Genomic DNA, 26,045 nt, shown 5'->3' on the forward strand with positions numbered 1-26,045 from the left:
TGTTTATTTTGCAATTTTGCCAACCATTTTCGGGCTTCTATTTCGCCAATAATTCCGGGCTTTAGTGATTTTACACGTACTACTTAGGAAGTGTCGGCATGCCACAATTGAATATGTTGTTTGGGTTAGCCACTAGTGATCTATATACCTATATCCCCCTTATAAGTGATTCTTTACACACAATGTGACAGGAATTTTATTATAAAAATTCTTCATTCCAAAGAAATAATTAAGTTCGCCCCTTCAATTTTATTTCAAACAATTCCAAAAAGTACACAATAGATGTAAAATTACATTGCATTAAAAGCAAGTTGGAAATCAATTAAAAATTCTTAGAACACAATTGTGAACCACAAACTATCTTAATCATTAGAATTACGTCGAGTACCTCCTAGAGATCTAGAAATTTCATACTACTAGATAAGTTTACACCTAATTTTCTATCTGAGAATTTACTTTAGATGTAACGACGATATTTTTATTATTTAAGCAATTATTCTCCCAATAATTCAGTCCTAATAGTAAACGAGGTCTACTGTCAAGTAAATGAAGTGTATTTTTGAATTTCTACAGATCATTGAGTCGCATACACGTGTCTCACATTCAACTCTTACCCATACACATAGCAGTGATCGTACTGAGTTGTTTGACGGTCAACGCACAGCCAGTATCTGCAATACTGTTTCACTATCATAAGCGTGTGTTGTTTGAATGACGGTGGTTTCTAAAGTAAAAATCTTTTGGAAAGCGTATAGTTTTCTGCAAAGAAAGTGGATTCACCATAGGATCGACTGCTAAGAACATAATTAAGCGATACAACAAGGTTGTGAAATCATCACTAATCGGAGTTTGCATTTCCACGGTCAATCGTTCAAACACGTTCTGGTACAATACTGGTGGATCTGACCTTCATGATATCTAATTAAAAAGTGTTTGTTATGGGTTATATTACAATGACTTTCAATTTAATTATCATATGTAATTATTTTCTTGCAAATCCGTATGAATCATATGTAATTATTTCCGTGTACCTCAAATCAAGGTAAAGTACGCTAACGTAAAGGGAAAAAAAAAAAAAGGTGTAAAATTCGACTGGTCTCGAAAGCGAGGTAATGTGTCCTATTGCTACTATTAGATACAATTACGAATATCAATATCCAAAAGTGCCTGAAGTTTTTTTTTTTTTTTTTCCACAGATATACTCATTTCAGATAAGTAAACAGGAATAAATACAAGAAGTTTAGGAATGATCCAAAAAAAGGATCAAAAGATTGCGATTTTGGCTAAGAATTTTAGGAATGATCAAAAAAAAAAAAAAAAAAAAAAAATCAAAAGATTGCGATCTTAGCCAAAATTAATTTTTGGATCAGGGACCACAAAATTTTTGAACGGCTTCTAAATCGAGTTTTCGTATTTTCTACGGAATAAGCACATCATACTGAGTTAAGTGAAAGTTTGGGTTTGGCTACACTATATGTAGTTCTCCAAACTATAAGGCGTACTTGAAAAGTTTTGATCGAAATATATTGGATCGTTTCATGCATAAACCAAACGTTTCAAAAGCTGATAATTTAACCATAAAACGGTGTAGAATGTCACCGTCCAGTGTAGTGACTTCATATCTGCCTACGAAGTTACGTTGAATGGCTCTCAAGAAAGAAACAAAAGAAAAAACTAGACAACGTGACTGCCATACGGCTACAATTGTCCCACACAACTGAACTGCGCCCTTCGTAACAAATTAAATCTCTGAGGTATTCAAGTACCGCGGACATTATCTAAGGCAGGTTATCATTGGGAGAAAAAGGACACCTTCAAACATTTTTAAAGGCACCGTCTATCCAGTGACAAATGGAAGTTCGTCGTTACACTGGATGAAGCTTCGATTTATTTATCCGATCGTGGTAGAATTCGTGCCATAACTTATATTCCGGCTGACCACAAATATCAGCCAGAATTCAAGTGCAAGACAACTGTCTCGAAAAGATTTACGGTCGTCACGGGATACTGCTATAATGAAAGACTCAATAGTCATTGTGTCTAAAACCTACAAAATCTACTCAGCATGCTGTCAAGAACACCCAGTAACTCCTACTTCTATACAAAAGATCTGCCTCGTCTATACGGAAATGTCGAAGTCTGTCTGTACGAAGACAAGGCCTCATCACATGTATCTCATTCTACGTACAAATTTCTGCATGGATGGAAGACAATAACTGGTATTAAAGCTATTCCATTTGAGGGCATGTTCGGAATTCTGCGGGTTTGGTCTCCTTAAGAAAGCACTTTCCTTATGTCGTGTCATCAATTCTCCGGAACCTGTGGAAAGCCTGTAAAGATGAACAGCAAGAGATTTCCCATTCTGTGCTTCGTAGAAGCCTTCTATAATAGAAGTTGCGGTGCAGTGCTTTGTCAGTACACACAGGATCACACGGAGGTCAACATTTGGCGACTGACCTCGCTTCTAAGTAATTTAGACGAATTTGGACACACATGCACGACTCAGCGTTCTGTATTATCCTTTAGAAAATACTAAAAAATAATCATTCCATCCCTATATCAAACCAAATTTAGGAGAATTTAAAAAATTACTGGCAAAAATATACTACTCATTACTGACTTCCGTAATTTGGTAATGTAATCGGACACTCTCCATTCATCAATCATTAGATTTATGATAATGAAAATTGGAAAATAAAACTGATTATAGAGGATTAACAAACCTTTTCAGCAACACTACTATTCAGCGATCCCAAAGGCAATGTTTTAGAACGAAAATACGTGGATATGGACAATTTCTCTGGCTCATTCGTGGTTACTCTGAAAATCAAATAAACAATAATAAATTTATCTAACCAACTAGCTCTCAATTATGAATGAAATTACAGTCTAAAAATATATAGATTTAGTGTGAAACTGTTTACATTGCAGGGTTTTAACGAATAAAATATCTTGTAAAGGGAAAAATATTTATTTTCAGATTAAATTCTCGTATCCCGAAAATACTAGCGAGAGTCGTTTCAAGCAAAATAATTGTAGGCATGTAGGCACACTGAGGACATTATCACGTAAATTCCTTCACTTGCTTCAAAGTTTAATTCCTGAAAAATTCTTTCTCTCAAACTCCAGCTGAGAGTGCTTTGGTCATCTACGATACAAATAGGAGTGAAAGGAATGAACTCCCAGGAAAAGAGCAAAATGAAATAAAATCTTGTAACGTCCTGGGCGAGATAATACCATCTATAAATGTAACGTATATTGGGAACCACCATTTAAAATGTAATGTATAATTTATATTATACATATATTTTACGTTACATTCCAGCCCACAGTCTGTGTAAGTTTTAAAAAAAAAATGTCAAAATGATCCAATCACATTAAATCAGGCACGACAAATTATATCACTATTACCTTTATTCTCCAAAACTTCATTAGTTATACTTTTCTTTTTCGATTGTCATAGCAACGTTCTAAACAAGTAACTATCTGCTGTTATGATAACTATAAATGCAGATTACACCTATAAAACCAACATATACTTTAACTATTGAGATTAAATCTTATTTCTTTCTATTTAGAATCAACATATATATTCTTTTTTCTTCTTCTTCTACGCGACAGATTGTGTACTTTTATGCATCGTTGCCCAAAACCAAGATCTAAAAATAGAAGAAATTACAAAATAGATATACAATATCGTTGTAATCTTTCAGTTTAAGGTCCTACAATTATGACGTTAGGCTAACGGAGACGGGTGATTAAATAACGGAAGAATTGGTGCAACGAGAGTGTGGAAGGAAACGGGAGTACCCCAAGAAAACCCACGGGCACGATGTTGTCCACCACAATCTTATTGGCCGGGGATAGAACCACGGACTTCACGCCCTGACAAACAGCGAAGAAATGTACGGAAAAGTTATTTAAATTCCTGTACTTAAGAGCATAGAATGTTTCGAGCTATTAGCCAGATCCATATGAAAAAGTCAGAGGCTTACGGAATAAAATACAGCTGCCACGAGAACTATAAACATACAGAAGGCTGCCTATGATAGAAGTAGTCTACTTTCACTGGCTCTTCCGAATGATGCATTTATCCGTTGTTCTCTTTTGATACACTGCTGATTATACTGGGGCTCAAAATCCCTTACAGATTCAACGTTGCCAAGTACATATTTATGCCCAAGTTAATGCATTTTATGATTATGTAAATCAGTATATTTTGTACAGAATCTAATATGTATCCAACCTATATTGGGGTTATCCAAGCATACACAGTCCAAGACATCACTATTTTGAACCGCACAACTTCTCAAATTGAAAGAAATGTATTTGGAGCCTATTACATTTTAATAAAGAATCCTATTCTTAACACTGAAAAAGATGAAAAAGTTAAAAGTTTTCATTTTGAGTAATATGCATTTATCTACGATAAAAGAATAAAGTCAATGTACTTTGCGTATACTTGTGATTTATGTTTATCAGGCTCATTATTTCGACACATTAAAAATAATCTCTGGTGTTTTTAGGATCTAGATTTCTGGGCTTTCAACATCTATAGCCATTTAGCCCGTCACGTTTGAGGGATGATGTTCTTCGGCGAGTACACTATCCAGGGAAAGGGAACAAAGGAAGCGGTCTGGGACCTGTAAGTTAGGCATCATCCCGGCATTTGCCTGGTGTGAATGAGGAAAAACCTAGGAAAACCTCATTTAGGGTGGCTGGCCTGGAAAGGCTTTTAACACTTTTTCGATGGAGTGCCCCCACCGGAAATCGAACCCGGGACTGCTTTTATTTATTTATTTATTATCAAAGTCGTCGTAGTCTCCTAGAAGTATTCATATGGACAACTTTATCTACTTCTACGAGACATGTGATTTGATAGACACTAAAGTGTTTTTACAGGTATCGAAATATAAACAGCGTGATCAACATAACAAGAAAACGCAACATATGTTTACTTTATTATTTTATTGTACCTTAAAACGTAATCTGAAAAAGATTGGTATTACAAATTTTATTAAGAAAGAGTATATTACTAATACATAATGTTTAAAAATGTTATTCCTTCTATTATATAAATATTTTCAGCGTCCACTCAGCGTTGTGAGGCAAACTGGGGAGTCAAGAAACAAGGCGTAGGCTGGACATAGTTCAGCCGGTGGCTAGCAGATGGCGCTGGAGCAGGCTTAGGCTCACAAATGGGCCGTTACGCCAAATGGTTTGGGTTTTTTCTATTTTATATATATATATATATATATATATATATATATATACATATATATATATATATATATATATATATATATATATATAATAAACACTTCTGACCAGAGTATATACACTTGTTTATTAAAAACTAAATTCCAGTGTAACAGTTTCAACAACGTAACGTTGTCTTCATCAGACACTAACTCAAGACACTATATATATATAGTGTCACATATAAACATCAGACACATATAAACATCAGACACTATATATATATATATATTATATTCTGATTAAACTTATCGATTTACATAATCACGAAACTCACTAACCTGGACATAAATATGTATTTGAGAACATTGATTCTACAACGAATTTTTAAGAAGGCTTCATTTTGTTTTTTGACTGTGTATGTGTGGTTGGATGAAAGCTGATTTTAAGAACGAACTCTATATTTCTAGATAGTCAATAGAGAGAAATTATAGATCAGGTAATAGTGAACTATAGAATAATATTCTAGAGAAAAATAATTGTATTTTTTATCATCATTGTTAAGGCATTCTGTCATTATAATTACGTACTGGTATCTCATAGGTCTTATAATTATTTTATACAGGGCTCATAGTGGTCTGGTCTCTTGTAAATAGTTGAAAAGTGACCAAAAACACACGAAAAAGTGACCAAAATCTCATCACACCCCTTTTTTCCTTTGTCAATTTCTCCATCACCTCTCTCTTTGTTTGTTGTTTTGTTTCATCTTTTCTTCTTTACTTCTTCTTTTTGAGCATCTTCCTTTCTTAAGTTTTCTAAGTATGCTTTGTAGTTACGGTAAGCAGACTTAGCAGATGTAAAAAGCTTCTGAGTAAGTGGAACAAGTTCTGGCCTATTTCCGAATTCGTTCATCCCAGACATTATATTTAACTTAGCATTGAGAGTTCTCAAAGCCATGAAATATTCAAATTCATCACATACTCTTAAGAAGAACATACAAGAAGCATAACATAAGACGAACATGATGAACCACACAAACACACACACACAACGTTGAGCGGAGCGTTAACTATTACGAGAGAAAACTACAAGACTATTATAATAGAAGAAAGAATAGACACAGAAGGGTTCTCAACCCCACCTTCTGTGCTTAAGCATTCACCAACCATCCATTGTGCTTTAGAAAGAATAAAAGCTGAAGTGAGAATAAAGCTGACTGTTTCACATGTGGCAGAAGTACTGAAGCTTTCACAAGAGTAATGAGTAACAAATTTCTGTCTTTTTCCATTTATTTTTTATAATATTTTTCTTAGAAAACTGCCAATGCAAAACATAAATCACACGAAAAAGTCACTTTACCTCCCAAAAAAGTAACTTTTAGTGACCAACTTGAAAAAAAAGTAACTTTGTTTATATATATATATATATATATATATATATATATATATATATATATATATATATATATATATATATATATATATATATATATAAAAAGACTCGCTATGAGCCCTGCTTTATATCTACGGATAAGGGTTTGAACCACAGCATATGAAATGAAATGAAATCTTTGAGTTTTACGTCCCACGGTTATGCCGGTTAGGCTAAAGAAGACGGTGATGAATGAAATGTGGAATGAAGAAAGTGGGAGGAAACGGGAGAACCCCGAGAAAACCCACGCACACGGTGTTTGCCACAGCATGTGATATTCAACTTTCTGAATACATAATATAAGTTTGTTAAATCATCCTAATGAGGGGCATTGAGGATCGTGCTCGAAATATTGACGATTTTCTGAAGAATTTTGGCTACTTCAGGAATTCTGGATAATAATTTAAAATATGTTTCTTACGTTACATTAACAATTATTTCCACAATATATTAAAATTACATTAGACATTTGTTAAAGAGTTTACCATTACTTAAGCTAACGCATTATTAATTCAATGACCTTTCGTGTTTCTTGCCTATTAGTACGCTACCCACCTGGAATTAATACTTTCGTCATGAACTCCAGACAAATCTGCTGCTGAACCCTGTTTTGTTGGAATAGCACCATACAGATGTTTCCATTCTATTTCATCCTTCATCAGCCTTGCTTCCGTGTCTGAAATCACATAATTCAAATGGTTGAAGTAGTAATGAATACAAGATCACAACATTAAGGATAACAATAGTTATATTGATAAACGAAGGTGCGAATTCAATGTTATACAAAAAATGTAAAATACAACGGTTGTTTCCTTCGTTTATTCCGATCCAGTCTGCATTTTATCCTCCTAGTGTATCATTAACCCGGGAGCGGTCGACAGGTGAGCGGAGCGCTCACCCTGGCTTATGTTTTCGTTTCAAAGCCGCCTTATTGGGGTCACAGACTTGAGGCGCAGTCTAGCTGTCTCTTGATGTATCTTGTGTGTGAGAGTCAAGTGTAAACTTTTCATTCTCTTCTGTTGGAGTAGCACTGGCCTTATAAATGTGACTATGCGTAATTGGTGAGTGCCACGCTCACCTGTAGACCGACGGCGTGAGTGATTTTTCTGAGATCATGAACAACAACAAGGAGCAGATTCAGCTACGGCTTGTGAAAAACAGGAAAAAAAAATGTACGATATGCTGCCTGTGAAGTGCCAATGTCTGGGAAACACACTGTCAGCAACTGCTAGAAGTGTAATGGGTGACATCAAGACAGTGATAAGAGATGGAGTAGAAGAGTGTCTTAGTGAAATACCTACTGTATGTATCAAGACATATAAGTGGAGTATTTACACTAAGGTATTTATATCTTTAATTTCATTAGAAATTTCCAATTCAAAATATGAATAGTATGAATATATGATGAGCTTATACTGTACTGAAAACTCTAATTATGTAAATATTTTTAGAAAATGTAATCCTTATGTGATAATGATAAAAATGTAATTTTATGCGACAATGATAATCAACTAATTGTATTGTTTATGGAATAACAGAAATTGATTTTATATAAAAAAAACTTTGATAATAAAAATAGATATAACTTACAATAAGAAATAGTTTTATATAAACATATTATAATTTTATTTGCAATTTTATTTTAATAATAATAATAATAATAATAATAATAATAATAATAATAATAATAATAATAAATCACAAAATGTGAACATATAGAAATGTGTTCAAAATAAATCCCATATAAAGTCATAAACAGCTATAAAAATGATTATATTGTAAGTGAGCGCCGCGCTCACCTGTCGATCACTCGCGTCACAAATCAACACTCGACCGTTCTCGGGTTAATAACAGTTATTCAGGTTATCACTCCTCCTTTTCCATGGTCTCATGGCTACAGCACTAGCTTCCTGTATACCTAACCACAGCCTTGGATACAATGAAATTAAAAAGTGGAAGTGAACCGAGAACTGAAATCTGGGATCTGACTTTCCTGCTCCCTGTCCAACATCTTTCACTCTTCAGCTCAGCCAACAAACCCCACTACTCTTGATTATTAATGAGCACTAATAATGACGATTGAATTACAGAGGAAACAACTGATTTTTTCCTCACACCATGTTCTTAAGTATGTGGATTCTGAAGTACAGCCCATGTAGTCTGAATGACTGACCAACGACTCAAGAATGAAAAATATGTAGTTGGCTTGGAAATAGAACCAGTAAATGTGCTGGTTATTGCACCGAAATCACAAGCTGGAAATTCGAAATCGGTTCCCAGCCCAAGCGCTAATTTTATACTCTTGAATTTGATTTGATTTGATTGAAGTCTAGCGTCCCTTTCAGCAGCGAGGCTATATGAGACGTGGACCTACAGCTTAACGTGAAATCCAAACCACATGAGCTCCTGCCGGGAATCTGGGTCTCCCATACGTAAAAACAAAGTTTTTTTTTAAAAAAAAGTACATATCATTTCTTCTGAAATGTAATCAGATGATAAACATTATTCAAAAGATAGATGGAAATCTTTCTAAAGTGGGTCATTGCTGCTAAAGTAAGACAAGAGAGGAATGTTTTAATATAAATAAGAACATTTCTTCAATAAACTAAATTAGACAGATACCCAGTACTCACCGCCATCTTCAAAACATTCATGGAACTCTTCTTCAATATATTTTCTGATTTCGTTCTGTTCACATGTTATGGAATTTCTGTTATCCCTAAAAATGCAAAGAAAGTACATTGTAAAGATGCAGGACAATACCTTATTTTCAAATTGGTTGATATGAAATAAAGATAAGCAGAACAAATACCTTGAAGAAAAAAAGAACTGAACTCCTACTTCCTTTCTGCAGAGTGCGATCAATACTTCGGGTAGCCAGACAGCTGCTAATTTTACGAGCTAGCTACTATTCTCAGTTTAAGCACATATTTCTGCCTTAAGATAAAACTAGGAATGGATGAATACTAATCGATCTGAAATTTGTAAACTTTTTAAACACACATACACAGTTACACTCGAGAAATAAATAACATACATGAAGCGCAAACCATGTGGTGAATGATAAATAATGTTATAGATGAATGACAAATAAATGAACTCTATGGCACGCGAAAGACCATGATTCAGTTCTCTGCCACTTCGGTGGTAAGTCCTTTCCTTAAGTTTATTTCAAATTTGTGTTTGTATGTAGAAAAATACGTCTATTAGTTTGTACTTCGAAAAGGTCTTAACAACACAATTGTCAAGACTTTTTTTTTCGGAAAATAAGAAATTAATTTAACGCCCGACGCTCATGTCTCTTAGGCTAAAGGAGACAGAATATTAATGGAAGTGAATCATTATGAAGGATCTGGTAGAATGAGAATGTAGGAGGAAACGGGAGAATTTCGAGAAAACCTGTATTGCTCCCTTTTGTTCATGCAACGGTTTGATTGAATTTGTAATGCCACACTATCGATAGTGATCATTATGACAGGCGATAGGTGACATTTACTTAAGCCCTTGAGTCGCCACTAGAAACATTGTTCTAGAAAAATATACTTCAAAGCATCCAGATTCGTTGAACGAGTTGACCTTACCCCAGAGAGTCGACGTAACCTAAGATTTTCCAGACCTTTGCATATGAAGGTAATAGATTTAAAATTGTAGTATAAAACAACTATTTCTGCACCATAAAATTTCAATATACAAAAAGGAGAAAGTAAATAAGATTAGATTATATAAATTATTCTGTTGTTGATAAAAAAAAGTGACATAATTTGTTAAACTGTTAAGTACTAGTTTTCAAATAATAAATTGTGGAATTGAAAACATCTGGAGGATTTCTTCAAATATATAACGATTTGAAGTGAAAAGTAAAACTATAATTATACCTAAAGTTTATTTAGAATATTATTTAAGCAAGATGGAAATTGAAGGCATGAAGTGCTAATAGTTGAACCCACTCCGGGTTCTCACTAATGAAATCAGATGTCTTTTAATATGTACTAAATTCTGGTTGTTACTTTATCTAAATTTTAAGTAAATGATGACCCATTATCTGTCTCAAAATCAGCAGATGGTATTGCAAGTCTCACCAATTTCTCTATGTAAGATGTTGCTGACAAGATTAATGATGATGGTGAAGATGTTTTAAGTCGACTAGAAGATATACACATGTTTCATATGTAGTGCCATCTTGGGAATCTTGTGCTGGAGCTGTTTTCTTTTAATTGCTTGAGTATGTTGAGGTATGTTTATTTATGAGTAGAATAACGCAACGAAGTGAATTGAAAAGATGAAATATTTTATTTATGTTACCGAAGATTGTTATAAAATAATGAATATTGTGTGATAAATGATAATTCTATAGATATAAAATAATGAGATAATGAAAAATAATAATAAAAGTCTACGAAAGAGAATATAATGCATAAGCATAATGTTTATTAAACAACATACTAATCAGCCTTATTCCCTAATAATTACAGGATGAGCGTTACAAACTACGTCAACAAATACAATATATATTACATTACAATCGAAATGTTAAATAAAATAAACAGTGCATTTAGAATTGTGTTTCAAACCTAGCGACTTACTTATCTATTCACTAATAAATTTAATACCACCACTAGTAAAAGTAAGAATTTCTGAAGAACATCTTACTTATTATATTACTTCTGTTAATTATCTTGAACTATACATTACCGGAACTTCTGTTTATGAACAAGTCAAAGATAGAAAAGAGAAAAATATTGTGCACAGATAATGTGATATTTGTTTATGTGAATATTTATGTTTTGTATATATGTATGTCCTTATTTACCAATTTTATTTCAGGTCCAATCTATAATAATATATGTTGTATTCTGATTAATGTTTTGATAATATAATTAATATATGTTTTTTTCTGAATGTAACTATGGCAGTTGTTCGATTCCTTGGGGTACAGGCTCCCTAAATTAAGAACTTGGATGCATTACTGCGATAAATTTGTGTTCGTTGCGCATTAACATCAGAAGACAAGGCATTACAAACCCACGGAGACTATGCTGTCCGGCACAAATTCACATCAGCCAGGATCGAATCAGGGGCTTCTTGTATCAGAGGTGTTTTATCGCTCAGCTAACGCGCACCCAAGGTTTAGTCAGTGCTCACAAGCTTGTATAGACGGCCATCTGGTCGATGTAGATCCCCAAGTTCGTTTTGGAAACATTATATATATATATATATATAACCGAGAAAAGTCCCTTTATCAATTTATTACTTTCAGCTGAATAATATTAATCACATAAAAAATATTTCTAGATTATTTTTTAAAAAGCCATAGGATGCGGTATTCATTATTGAAACAACGAATAATATAACAGAAACGAACATTTTACCGATTAACTTACATGATAAAACTTAAAAAAGCAGAACACAAAAATAAAATATATTAAAAAGTGATATTCAGTATATATATATATATATACGAGGAAGGATCAAATGAAAACCTTAAAAGTTTATTATAAATTTCAAATGTTGTGCTATTGCTTTGAAAGTTGGCAATATTGTTTCGAACAGTATTCTCTTTCTTCAGTAGGTGGTAGAAGAGTCTAGTCAAACAAGCGCCAGCACAGGAGCAGTTTCAAGATGGCCGCCCCACTGTCCACATGCACCACATTAGAACAGCGTTCAGTGATCCGGTTTTTGAGTAGTGAAGGTGTGAAACTAATTGAAATTCATCGCAGGATGGCAGCAAAGTATGGTGATTCGTGTTTGTCCCTGTACCAAGTATACGAGTGGTGTAGGAAGTTTAAAAGTGGCGTAACATCTGTGGAGGATGCTCCTCAACCGGGACAGGCTCACCGCATAGTGATCGACGACAACAGTGTGATAGTGGAACAGCTTATAAAGGACAACAGGCGTATTACCCTGAAAGAAATCGCAACAATAATGAAGATTAACTTTGGTTCAGCTCAACACATTGTGCATGTTCTGCATTTCAATAAGGTATCAGCAAGATGGCTCCCACTTCAGTTGACTGCTGAATTGAAAGATCGTCGCGTCGACGCCTGAAGAACTTTTGCGAGGGTAATGCATTTCTGAATAGTATTGATAAGGGCGATGAGACCTGGGTTCACTATCATCAACCAGAAAACAAGAAAGCGAGCAAGGAATGGCGGCATAGCTCTTCGCCGAAACCAAAAAGATTCCGCACTCAACCATCAGCAGGAAAGGTCATGCTCACTCTCTTCTGGGATTCTAATGGAATAATTTTGGAACAGTACATGGAGTAACCAGTGCCTCGTATTCAAACATGCTGAAAGATCAACTTCGCCCTGCAGTTAGGCGTAAACGGCGAGGACTTTTGTCCACAGGAGTACTCCTACAGCATGACAACGCCCGACCGCATACTACCCGTTTGACCGTTGACACTACCTACGACATCAAATTTGAGTGACTCATTCATTCACCTTATTCACCAGACCTTGTCCCCAGTGACTTTCATTTGTTTTGATCACTCAAAGAAGCGATGAGCGGCAAACATTTCAATAGTGATGAAGAGGTGAAAAATGCGGTGCACAAGGGGCTACAATCTCGATCAAAAGAATTCTTCCACCAAGGTATCCATGCACTTCTGAAACGGTGGAATACTTGCATTGAACGTCAAGAGGACTACGTTGAAAAATAAGAGGTAAGATTTCCTTTTCATTGTTACATTCTAACATTTATTGCACTTTTAAGGTTTTCATTTGATCCTCCCTCGTATATATATATATATATATATATATCCCATGATACACTTACCCAAATGGATTCCAACAATCTTCTGCACTATTCTTGCTCTTTAATGTATTATGTGAGGAAGGGATTCCTTTATTAACCTGAAAACATACGAAAGAAATCTACATATTTTCGCTGATCTCTTAATAAACATAATTAGTGCCTACTATAGAACATTAGAATACCATAGTTTCTTACATTATATTCTTCATAATGTGAATACATTGTAAATATACTCAGCTCTCTACAGTAGCTACAGTACATAGAAAGTTCTTTACACGCCTAAAAACAAAAAATGTAATGTCTTTTCCTTCTATCAAATAATTTGAGTATACTTTCTTATACATTGCTTTAAATAAGTAACCCCCCTCCAAAAAAAAAAAAAATGCAATAATATATTACAATTTAACGCCCCACGATTATACCCGTTTAGGCTAAGGGAGACGGATGATAAAGGCACGTGAATAATGGAAGAATTGGTGGAATGAGGAAGTGGAAGGAAACGGGAATACCCTTAGGAAAACCCAGGGACACAATGTTGTCCACCACAAATTTACTTGTCCGGGAATCGAACCGGTGACCCCACGCACCAGAAGTAAGCGCTCTACCACTGAGACACCGTGACCCCACTTTAAAAAAAAAGAAAAAAAGTAAGTCGGTGGTAGATTGCGTGTTTTGGAGTGCACATGAACGTTAACCAGGGTTTGAATAAACCCGGGCTTTTTTGAGAAAGCCCAACCCACCTGGGTCCATATGGGTTTTTTCGGGTATTTTCGGGTTTAATTGGATTTTTTCGGGTTTAATTCAGTTTTTTCTGGTTTAATCGGGTTTTTTCGAAATATTTCAATGTCTTTGGGGTAAAAGTGTTAAAATGTGATTTATATTTCAAGATTGTCATTGTCACAACTTACAACAATTTTCTACTCACTGCTGTTTTGAAAAAATGGCCGCCATTTTGATATTTTACGTTCGTATGCCGCCAAAATCTATATAAGAAATTTAGTGTGTCTCGTGCTTGTACTCTGAAAATTTTAACTTAAAAGGCCAAGTTGTACCCTGTAGTGTGAGTGGTAGAAGCAGACAAACGAGTTCAGTTGATTTTGTGTTTAACATCCCTTTCAGCAGCGAGGCTATATGAGACGGGACCTACTGATTTACTTGGAATCCAAACCACGAGCTCCCTCCGGGAAGAAGATCCGGGTCTCCCACGCCGAAGACGCGTACACTAACCGCTTAGCCATGAAGGAGCTCGGCAGACAAATGAACAAATGTAGATCAAGTCATTCAGAAGCCTGACTGACGTTCGTCAAATATGAATAACAAAAGGGGTCTATTAATTTAAAACAAAGATACAATTCATGCTGTATGAAATAAATAAATGCTTTAAAATGTCTTATATGAAATTAACATCTTCCAGCGTAAATAAACCTCCTATATTTTCTCCATGAGAATACGGGACACCTCAAGATCCCCTCCTCAACTTTCCAACACAATACAATGAACTGTAGTCTGGTTATGAACAAAAGGTCGCGGTGGCTCAGTGATAGAGCGTTCACTTCCAGTGCATGGGGTCCCTACTTCGATCCCAGCTCGCGCCAAGTGAGCTTTGTGGTGGACAAACACCTTGTGCGTGGGTTTTCTCGGGATTCTTACGTTTACTCCCACTTTCTTCATTCCGTCATTTCATTCATTTCTCATCATCACCGCCACCTTGAGCATGGCAGGCATAACTGTGAGACTAAAACTAAAGATTTCATTTTATTTAATTTTTTTTCAAGAATATAATACGTGAAAGTTCACTAAGCAGCAGCTGCTTTTCTCTTCGTACCCTGCAATTAATTGTACGGACTGAAGATGCCTAAAAACTTAAGATGTGCTATAAAAATGCTTTACAGGAAAACAATATGTAAATTATTTAAATCAGTGGTACAATCTACCTTCAATATTCTTCGCGCGTTTAGCAATATTTATTTACATGACCGTATTTGCCAAAATTACGTTCGTCAGTTTAATCTGATGAAAAGCTGATTTTTCTCCTTGTATCGTGTGTAATTGTCAGGACCAGATTTACATTTTTCTAAGACCTGGACCAAAGCACAATTCTGTGCCCTAGCCTCTGAAAAAGATTATAATTCTTGTTAACTTATCTAGTGTGTTGCTGGAGAAAAGGTCAGTCATCTTCCCTGTGTCTGCAAATGTAGAAACACTCAAAGCCTTTATAGATATATACAGGGTAGCCCAAAAGTAAGTATACAGTTTTGTAATGATTGGCTCATGGCATTGTATATCATTTATTTATTATCCACACAGGGATTAACTTAGTTTCTTCATTGTTTGTTCTTAATTTCTTTTCACTTATACTTGAAGGTTCGAACAGCCAGTAACAAAAAAAAACCATTGTCTTAAGAAATTAAAATGTCATATCTATCAGGGCTGCCAACTTTTCAAACCTGTTCACCCGCTTGAGTCTTCAAAATTCAATTTCGTTACATTAGAACATTGTTTCGGTTAAACACATCCATTTTTTTTCTTTAAAGAAATTTGTGTTTAGCAATATTTGTTAGAGAAACAAAATAAGATTGATTTGAAACCAGGGTGTATATATATATATATATGTGTGTGTGTGTGTGTGTGTGTGTGTGTGTGTTCCGGAGAGTATCCGAGTTTCCATAAAGTGCAATGGAAAAAGTAGCATTGCAAATTTCGTTCGCTATCAAGTCGAACAGGGTGGTGTAATACCTTCCTCGAAACTGTTACATGCAACAGCGTACTGTTCATTCATTAATTACAGGATTTCCAGCCAATGCCAGATTTTTTTTCTTTTATTTGCTTTTGTTTTTCACTTTTCGAATAAGCTGATATTGATAGCAGAAATGGAACGGAGTTAAAATACGGGACATTTTCCTATCCCGACTAAATTTACGGGGACGCGGGACACTCGGGCCCAAACACGGGAATGTCTCGTTTTTTACGGGACGTATGGCAGGCTTAAGGGTAAAATAAATAGTTTTATTGTTGAAGTATTCATTTCCGATCCTTCTGCGTTTAATTTTCCGAGCACTTCTTTCACGGCGTGTACATCAAAACTTCCACTAGTACGGAAATTTGAACTCAGCACTTGAAATAGTAAGCGTTACATAGTCTTCGGAACCCCTAGCATTACGCTTCTTAAATTTGACAAGAATTTTTACGCTATTGCTGGTGTTGATTCTACAGAATAATTATTCGAAAAGTAGCAACAAATGACTGAACTAAACTGTTATTGTTGGAAAACCAAATTTTAGTTGAAGAAACTTGTGTTTTAGTCAAAGATAAGAAATAATACTAATAGTTTTATTAATGTATTTACATATGTACTATTAGTACCGGCACCTATGACGTTAAACCCGTCAAACGTATGAGTGATAACGTCCCTCGGTGTTGCCGAGTCGACGAGCACACTATTCACGGAACGGAAAATATTTTCTAAAGTACATTTTTTTTATACCTCAAATAGGCTATCAGCATAATCCATAAATTAATTTGTTCTATCTCAAGCTAAGGTATTTTTTTTTTTTTTTTTTTATTCATTCAGTGCATTCAGAACTTTATAAAGGTCGTATGTTGAATGTTGTTGTTTACCTTAACGTGAAAGCCTCTAATTCGCCCAAGGAAAGTCTAAAATCTGATGAAAATCACTTACAATGTGATCACCTTAGTTGTACCAATGATATACTAACAAATAGGTCAAAAACACAGGTGGGTTTTAAAGTGGGTTTTTTTAGGTAGGTCCAACCCGAAAAAACCCACCGGGTTTTTTCGGGCTGGGCCCACTTGGGCAAACCCTGACGTTAACAAACCTTGTTCGCAAAGTGTGGAATTGTCATTGATTAATAACATAAACATGAGTCTTCTCGGCCTACTTCCACTTTTTTCCAATGTATTATCATCATTAATTTTCATTGACTGTCTACTTTAGCCATGACTTTAAAATTAAAATATCTTTTCAATATTAAAAAAAAAAAAAAAAAAAAAAAAAAAAAAAAAAAAAAAAAATTAGGGCTGCAAGGAAAGAAATGTAAGTATGTCAGGATTATAGTAGCATGTAAATTGAAACATTCGGGATACCCAATGTTCCAATATTCGGGTGTCTTCATCATAAAGGAAATGTATTTGAAGCTTCTAATAAGGTTAGAAAAATAAACTGAATACGAAAAAAGACAATTTAGACAAAAACGGGGACATTATTATAAATTTTAACAAAAATCACATAGATAATTAATAAATTATCAAAGCTGACTATTCACTAAGTCACTAACTTTTTTTTAGCATATCAATATGTAAAAAAAAAATCATTGACAGTTGGCTACTCTTCTTAAGAAAAGTTACTTGAATAAAATGACGGTAATGTTTACATAAGCTGTATTTCTCAACACATATGACTAGTCGTTATTCAGTGTAAATATCTTCGGTACTATACGGCAGGCAAGCGATAGAGCAGGTAGTGGTTGGGTTTAGAAATAATAATAATAATAATAATAATAATAATAATAATAATAATAATAATAATAATAATAATAATAACAGTAACAGCCGGCCTCTATTTTTTATTTTTTAAATAGCATACGCTTACTTTCTTATTGTAAATACTTACCGGTATTATGAGTGAAACTTCCTGTATTTGGAATAGAATAGAACATTAGTGTGCCGAACAATAATTATATAACTATATATTGTTATATATTACATAACTATATTATTATATTTTAAACGTGTTTTTTATTTGTAAACAAAATTACCTGCTCCATATTTGTAAAGAAGACTACGTGTTTTCTTACACTATTACAACGAGCACGCAGACGACAGGCATCATCAGAACACGTGACAGAAGAGGAATACTAGAGCAGCCGTTGTCTATGAAAAGGGCATACGACACACTCCAGGACTTCCATTGGCATCAGTTTTGGCTATTTAAATCATCTCTCTTAGCTTGCCTAGAGCTCTGAGATTTAACATAACCCAAAATTTTTTACTTGTCTGCGGGACCTTAAACTCTCTCTTTGCTTGTCTGGAGTACTGGGAGATTCTAACCGCAACCAAACAGCTTCCCTGAAGCTTTGTGGTTTTTCCGCCTGCTTAACTTGTCTGGAACTCTGCTGAATTATAGCCCCTTTCTCTCCTTTCACGATTCACCACTATTTGTTTCTCAGATTGGCTGCATAACTACAATTTCATTCCACGAACAAAATCGCAATTTCAACATTTTCCTTTCTTTCCGCATCGAGCCAACCTCCTGAACTCTACGGAATCATTATCCCTCCCTTTGCTTGCCTAGAGCACAAAAAACCTAACTGCAACCACATAGCTTGCCTGGAGCTCTGGAATATGCTTCTCTTGGCTGCCTGAGCCTAGAGACACCCACTTATCAAACAAAAATCTATATATAAAAAACATTGTATTGGTTTTTGGATCTCTATTATAGTAAATTGTGTTATATTTGTATATAACAGAACTTTTATAATAAAAGGTTGGTAAAAGAAAAAAAAGGCCAAATTCCCTTCTGCTAATTTGTTTACATACAGCCTTAACAAATAATTTTTCAATATCTGATATCTCGGCATTCTGTATACACATAAAGAACTAAATATATCAATTTGGCCTATCTCTGATTATCTAAAACCAATGAACACATTTTCTTCTTCTATAGCATTTGATATTTTTATTTAATTTCTTCTCCTTCTTTCAAAGCTTGAAGTTTCAACACCTTTCAATGATACTCATGCTTCATTTACTTTTTAAATATAATTTTATCTTTTTATCATCATCTTTCTGAAGTTGTCCTGATCCTTTGTGGTGTTCTTGATATCTTTTGCGGGCAGCTAAAGAAATTCCTTTTATTTTCTGTGAAATATAGCAAGCATCCCTGACTTTCGGTATATATTGAAGCATTCCCCTATACTTTGATAGCTCCTCTTGCTAGAAGGATAAAAAAAGCACCCAAGAAACACATTCTACGTGAACAACTTTCTTGTGACATAAATTACCTATTTTCTGTATTTATATTTCTTGTTTCATTTCATTCACTAAACTCAAGCTTAATCGTATTCTTCATCCTAATTGCTTTGATGACGCTGAAAGATTTATTAGACACTAGAATTATAACCTACAGTATGGAAAGAGCACTTCACAATATGTAAAGCCGTTTATAAACTGCAAAAAAATTATTTAACTCTGCAAGTAATGTCCTGGTAGATGGATGATCAATGGTACATGTCCTATGGTAGATGAATGATCAATGGTACATGTCTTATGGTAGATGAATGATCAATGGTACATGTCTTATGGTAGATGAATGATCAATGGTACATGTCCTATGGTAGATGAATGATCAATGGTACATGTCTTATGGTAGATGAATGATCAATGGTACATATCCTATGGTAGATGAATGATCAATGGTACATGTCCTATGGTAGATGAATGATCAATGGTACATGTCTTATGGTAGATGAATGATCAATGGTACATATCCTATGGTAGATGAATAATCAATGGTACATGTCCTATGGTAGATGAATGATCAATGGTACATGTCTTATGGTAGATGAATGATCAATGGTACATGTCCTATGGTAGATGAATGATCAATGGTACATGTCTTATGGTAGATGAATGATCAATGGTACATGTCTTATGGTAGATGAATGATCAATGGTACATGTCCTATGGTAGATGAATGATCAATGGTACATGTCTTATGGTAGATGAATGATCAATGGTACATGTCTTATGGTAGATGAATGATCAATGGTACATATCCTATGGTAGATGAATGATCAATGGTACATGTCCTATGGTAGATGAATGATCAATGGTACATGTCTTATGGTAGATGAATGATCAATGGTACATATCCTATGGTAGATGAATGATCAATGGTACATGTCCTATGGTATATGAATGATATATGGAAGTTAACTGGCAAACGAGAGGAAACGAGAGAACTCAGAGAGACTGCTACCATTTATATCAATTAATTTATAACACTTGCTAAAATGATAGTAAAGCGAACAAAGATAGCGTTGCTTTAATTAAGCTTGTTCTCGCTTTGAAAATTGACTATTTGTTAAGTTGGAGGCTTTTCTGCATAGCTAAAAATGCCCACGAACACGTTCCACTGCGATTTGTAATAATAATAATAATAATAATAATAATAATAATAATAATAATAATAATAATAACAAACTCGCTCTCTTTATAAGAACGTAAGTAATTGCTAAATATCCACCATGCAAAACTGATATCACTAACAAATTTGCTCAACAATGTAATGACAAAATGAACCGATTACCTCTTCAAGATCAATGTGTTCATCTTCTTTCCCCGTTAATTTCTTTTCATCACTGTGGTGTTCTAATATGGAAACATCCTCACCTAAAAAAAATATACATACCAAGCTAAATTTACATGCCTCATTTTTTTTAAAAATACTTACAAGAATCACTGGATAAAGTACAGTCAAAAATTACAAAGAATACGATCAAAACGTATATCAATATTAACTTAAAGTACTGATAATAAATGAAAACCTTCCACAGGTACAATTAGTGATAATGAAGATGTTTTTCCTGGATCCAACTATAGAAACAGTCACCGGTAAAACAAGACAACTAAAACTAATCATTTACTGTAATACGTACCAACAAATTAGGTGCAAAATATGTCTAATACTATTCACAGTATGTATTAGATATTACTAGTTACATTCATAAAACTAGAAAAATAAACACAGTGCTGAACAAGACTGCACTTATTTAATATAAAAACACATTTGCACGTGACGTTTCGATCTTCTAGCCAAGATCCTCATCAGACGTACACTCTGATTAGATTCTTGGCTAGAAGATCGAAACGTCACGTGTAAATGTGTTTTTATATTAAATAAGTGCAGTCTTGTTCAGCACTGTGTTTATTTTTCTGATTTTATTTGCAAGACGTATGACTATGATTGTGTGTCATAAAATAATACTAAACGGTTTTTCGTGAAGCATTTGGTGTAGAAACGAAATGGTTCCAGTAGGAGTTTCCATGTTCCGATTGCATGTTAAGCTGAAGGTCTATATTTCATACAATCTGTACAGAAATGGAAGTTAAAATACCAAATCAACCAATGAACCATTTAGTATACAATAATCACATACTACGTACGGCATTAGGAATTCCATTTCCTTTTTTCCTCTCCATAGGATTTTAACTAAACGTACTGAAGAAATGAGTATTCCTTATCCACCTAGAATTGCTTCCAGGCAAAGTAAAAGGCGCTCTTGAAAAACAAGCACGAAAATTCATTTCCAAAACTATTTACTATTGGATCACTTGGTTAATTTGGACTTTAGCGTTGCGTTCAGCACCGAGACGATATAAGACGTGGACCTAAAGATTAACATGCGATCCGTACGTGAGTTCTCACTGGAAACTGAGGCCGGTTTTCCCGCGCTAAAGGTTTGTTCCATAACCATATAGCCACTAGAGATAATTTTTATTGGAATTTAAAGTTATTTTTCAGCACAAAGACTGCGTAAGGCGTGGATCTACAGCTTAATTTGGGATCCAAGCACTAGCACTGCTAACAAAAATCGAACCTGGATCTCACAAGAAAAAGGCGAGAATGATAAATATTTAAGCACGAGTTAAATTTTGTATTTCTGTAATACATCAGGTAGTCTAAAAGGTAGTGTCTTGTCCACGAGATGGCGTTAGTGGCCCAAATTTCAGTAAGGCCTAATGTCATCTGACAGGTGACAGCTGAAGCTAGTAGATGTTGGAACTCTTGTAATCTGTCAGGCATTGTACTGTGAAATGGGTGAACTTTCCGCAAAACTCTCTGCATTTCACGATTTTATTTTGTCACAAATGCTGCACAAGCCCGTGAAGGTATCTGTGTTATTTACGGGCAAGATATGTTCTTAAAAGCAACAGGCGAAAGATGATTCAGTTGCTTTCGTTGTGGAAATTTCGATGTCCAAGATGGACACTGTAGTGGGCGAACAAACACAAAGTGAATGATATTCTGGCAAAAGTACAGCGAGACTAGCAATATAAGCAGTTATAATATCGGTAAGGACCTCAGCATCCATCAACAAACAATGTTAAACCATTTGAAGAAATCTGGTTGCAAAAAGAAGCTCGATGTTTCATGCCACATGATCGACTCAAAAATATTCACTCCATCAAATTCCTATCTGCGAATCTGTACTGAAACCTTACAAACTCGAGTCATTTCTGAAGAGGTTAATCACGAGTCATGAAAGTGGATAACATACAACCATTAACACACACACACACAGAGTGAAAAAGTGAATGACTGGAGTGAGATTCGAATCCGGGATCTCTGGTATACTGTGCCGATGCGTTAACTACTACGCCACCGAGTCCGCTTCTCAGAACAGCCACACACTCTCGTCCAAGCACAGCAGCTAGGCTGTGGTTTGAGTGGAGAGCACCGACTTCAAGAGTGAGAGAGTGTGTGGTTGTTCTGGGAAGCGGACTTGGTGGCGTAGTGGTTAACACATCGAAACAGAATGCCAGAGATTCCGGATTCGAGTCCCAGTCCATTCATTCACTTTTTCACTCTTTATGTGTTATTGAATTCGCACTAAGAAAGGGTGAGGTGTGCAAAAACAAGTTTAAATTGGTTGTTTCTTCCTTTCAGTAACATACAACGATGTTCGAAAAAGATAGTTGTCGGAGCAAGTAAAAGCTCTACAGTCTGTGCCAAGGCCCACAGTGACGCCCAAGAAGGTTATGCAGGGTGTCTACTAAAATTCCAAAATGAAATTTCATGACTTTTTTGTGACCTTTTCTTTACCAAATCGTAAAATTTCATAACACTCTCAAAAGCGAATTTGGGTGCGAATTAGGCCGAATTTTCATTCATTCGATAGAAGCGTGGTTTGCTTGCGATTTGATAGCGTCTAAAGTCGATCATAGACATTTCTGGTGGTGAATTTTGACGCTTTATAAACAAAATTTTCCTATCTGTATTTACACTTTTACAGATTTTAAAAAATCGTGACTCAAAAGCTAAATTTCGTGACTTTTTCTTGACTTTCATGACCATTTTCTGATTTCGTGACATTCGTAACTTTCGTGACCGATAGACACCCTCTTATGATATGAATTTGGTGGAATTCGGTGGAAGGGCATCGTGCATCACCAGCTGATGCCGCCAGGCAGAACGGTCGATTATGACCTGTGCTGCCGACAATTAGCGCGAATGCATCTAAACATTCAAAACAAATGGCTGGAACTGTCAACAAAATGGGTGTCGTATATCAAGCTGACAATGCCAGATTGTATACACCTTTAACGATCCGTCAAAAATTCAGAGAACTTGGAAAATGAAATGAAATGAAATCTTTACGTTTTGCGTCCTACGGTTATGCCGGCTAGGCTAAAGGAGACTGTGATGATGAGAAATGAATGAAATGGTGGAATAAAGAAAATGGGAGGAAACGGGAGAACCCCGAGGAAACCCACGTGCACGGTTTTTGTCCACCACAAAGTTCACTTGGCGGGAGCTGGAATCGAACCCGGGACCCTATGCACCAGAGATGAACGATCTACCACCTAGCCACGGCGGCCCCTCTCAGAGAACTTGGTTCGAAGGTTTTAATGCATGGCCCGGATCTGGCACTCAAGACTATCATTTGTTTCGGTCTCTGTACAACTTCCTGAATGGTTAAGAATTTACGAATTAGATTTCTGGGCTTTCGGCATCTATGGCCATGTTAGTCCGTCACGTATGAGGGATAACACCCCTCGGCGATCACACTGTCCGAGGAAAGGGAAGGAAGAAAGCGGCCTGGGACCTATATGTTAGGTACCACCCGGCATCTGCCTGGTGAGAGGAAAACCCAGGAAAATCTCACTCAGCACGACTGGCGTAAAAAAGCTTTTACATTTTTTCGACTGAGTGCCCCCACCGAGAATCGAACCCGGGACCGCTCTTCCTGAACGGTGTTAAGGTACTTTCAAAAGAGGCCTATGAAAAGCACGTGTTACAACTTTTTTTGAGCAGAAACCACGGAAGCTCTACACTAACGGGATAATGGTGTTGCAAGAAAAATGGCAGAAGGGCATCGAACAAAATGGCGCATACGTTGTTTCATAATGTATTTTCAAATCACAAATATATTCCCAATTTTCAATTCCAAAGGCTCTATACTTTTAGACAACCCAACAGATAAATAAATAAATAAATACATTCTTATAACAATCTTACTGAATAACAAGTTTTTATATACTTACCTTCTGTTTTCTGATCGGCAACGCATTTACTAAGAGAGTTTCCATCTTCCGTAAGCAGAGTCTTACCTTCCATATCAAACCGCAATGACTGTATTTCGCTTATGTTGTCAGAGAGATTCTTCTGTTCTTCTCGAACTTTTAACAATTCTTGGATAGCTGCCTCTCTTTTGGCAAACACTTCAGCCAATTCTGAAAGAATAAAACTAAATTAAGATCAAGAACTAAGCAAAACTAAAACATTTCTCATTTTCAGTTTCCAATCATTCATCCATTAAAAAACAAGTTTCAATTGTATGAATTTAGAAAGATTTACTACTAAACTACGTTTTGCTTGCTTGCTATATCAATGAAAATATTCAAATTTAAAAATTCTTTCCATGACAGATTTTAATTTTTCAACTTTCACTTTCATTCCAGTCATTATAAATATTCAATATGCAATCCAAAGGTGCTTCAATGAAACAGTGTGACTTCCCTTTGTTCTTTACGAGTGTAAAATTCGTATTCTATGAAATATTTAAAAATTACTAGTTGAAATCCCCGTTCTTTGTGCCAGGGGCACCTATAAATTAATGAATTGCCAGATAAATTTTCTGTAGGACCCAAGAAAGTTAAGCATAGCCTATAGTTGTCAACACTGTCGTTAACTCCATTAAAAAAAAAAGCCATGTAACAATTCAAAAGCCCCTTTCGAACTTGAAAAAAAAAAAAAAAAAAACAATTGAATTGAGAAAATTTTTAAAAAGAGATTTTTTCCCGGGCTCTTCAAAGGCTCCAGCCCCGCCTTACAAGTTTCGCAAAAAATAATGGCAGAATCGTCTGAAATGCATTACTGAACATAGCCCTTGTGACGGGCTGAGTTAGGGAAAGGGGTTTAAAAGTTTCGCACAGAATAACGGCTGCACCACAGTAGAGGGGGAGACAAAGGTTCTACTTTACATCGAAAGAATGTTTGTGGAGAATATTTGAGGTGTATTTTAACCCGTCCCCCACTAATGATGTATTTGAAAATGAAATGAAATGAAAAATTTCAGTTTAACATCTCCATGATTATGCCTGTTTAAGCTAAGGGAGACGCTGATAATGGAAGAATTGGTGCAATGTGAAAGTGAGAGGAAACGGAAGTACCCAAGAAAACCGCCGGAAACGATGTTGTCCACCACAAACTTACTTGGCCGAGGACCGAACAGGGACCCCACGTACCATATGTAAGCCTCTACCACTGAGCCACCGTGCTCCTTCTGATACGTATTTGAATCGAAGCGAAATGAAAAAAAAAAAAAAAAAAAAAAAAGCTCAATCTGGCTCAAGTGCTAACCATGTTTAAATGATGCAATCGTCACTCTTTGCGAAATATTTAAACCCCTTTAGGA

General features: G+C 35.3%; 1 protein-coding gene across 4 annotated transcripts in view; it reads right to left on the bottom strand.

Annotated features, from left to right (window-relative positions):
- Window positions 1-26,045, bottom strand: part of spd-2 (centrosome assembly protein spindle defective 2) — a 122,988-nt gene that overhangs the window by 78,235 nt on the left and 18,708 nt on the right. For 3 of the 4 annotated variants that reach the window (XM_081738163.1, XM_081738172.1, XM_081738160.1), the window contains 6 exons: window positions 24,673-24,861; window positions 20,714-20,796; window positions 13,408-13,484; window positions 9,264-9,349; window positions 7,186-7,306; window positions 2,724-2,820 (listed from right to left, as the gene is read on the bottom strand). In XM_081738163.1, coding sequence (XP_081594289.1) covers window positions 2,724-2,820; window positions 7,186-7,306; window positions 9,264-9,349; window positions 13,408-13,484; window positions 20,714-20,796; window positions 24,673-24,861 — 653 coding nt within the window. The remainder of the gene's footprint in view (window positions 1-2,723; window positions 2,821-7,185; window positions 7,307-9,263; window positions 9,350-13,407; window positions 13,485-20,713; window positions 20,797-24,672; window positions 24,862-26,045) is intronic. The other variant, XM_081738167.1, reaches the window with a different exon arrangement.

This window comes from Thermobia domestica, chromosome 2, assembly GCF_964235325.1.
Source record: "Thermobia domestica chromosome 2, izTheDome1.hap1.1, whole genome shotgun sequence".
In the NCBI taxonomy this organism is placed as follows: domain Eukaryota; kingdom Metazoa; phylum Arthropoda; class Insecta; order Zygentoma; family Lepismatidae; genus Thermobia; species Thermobia domestica.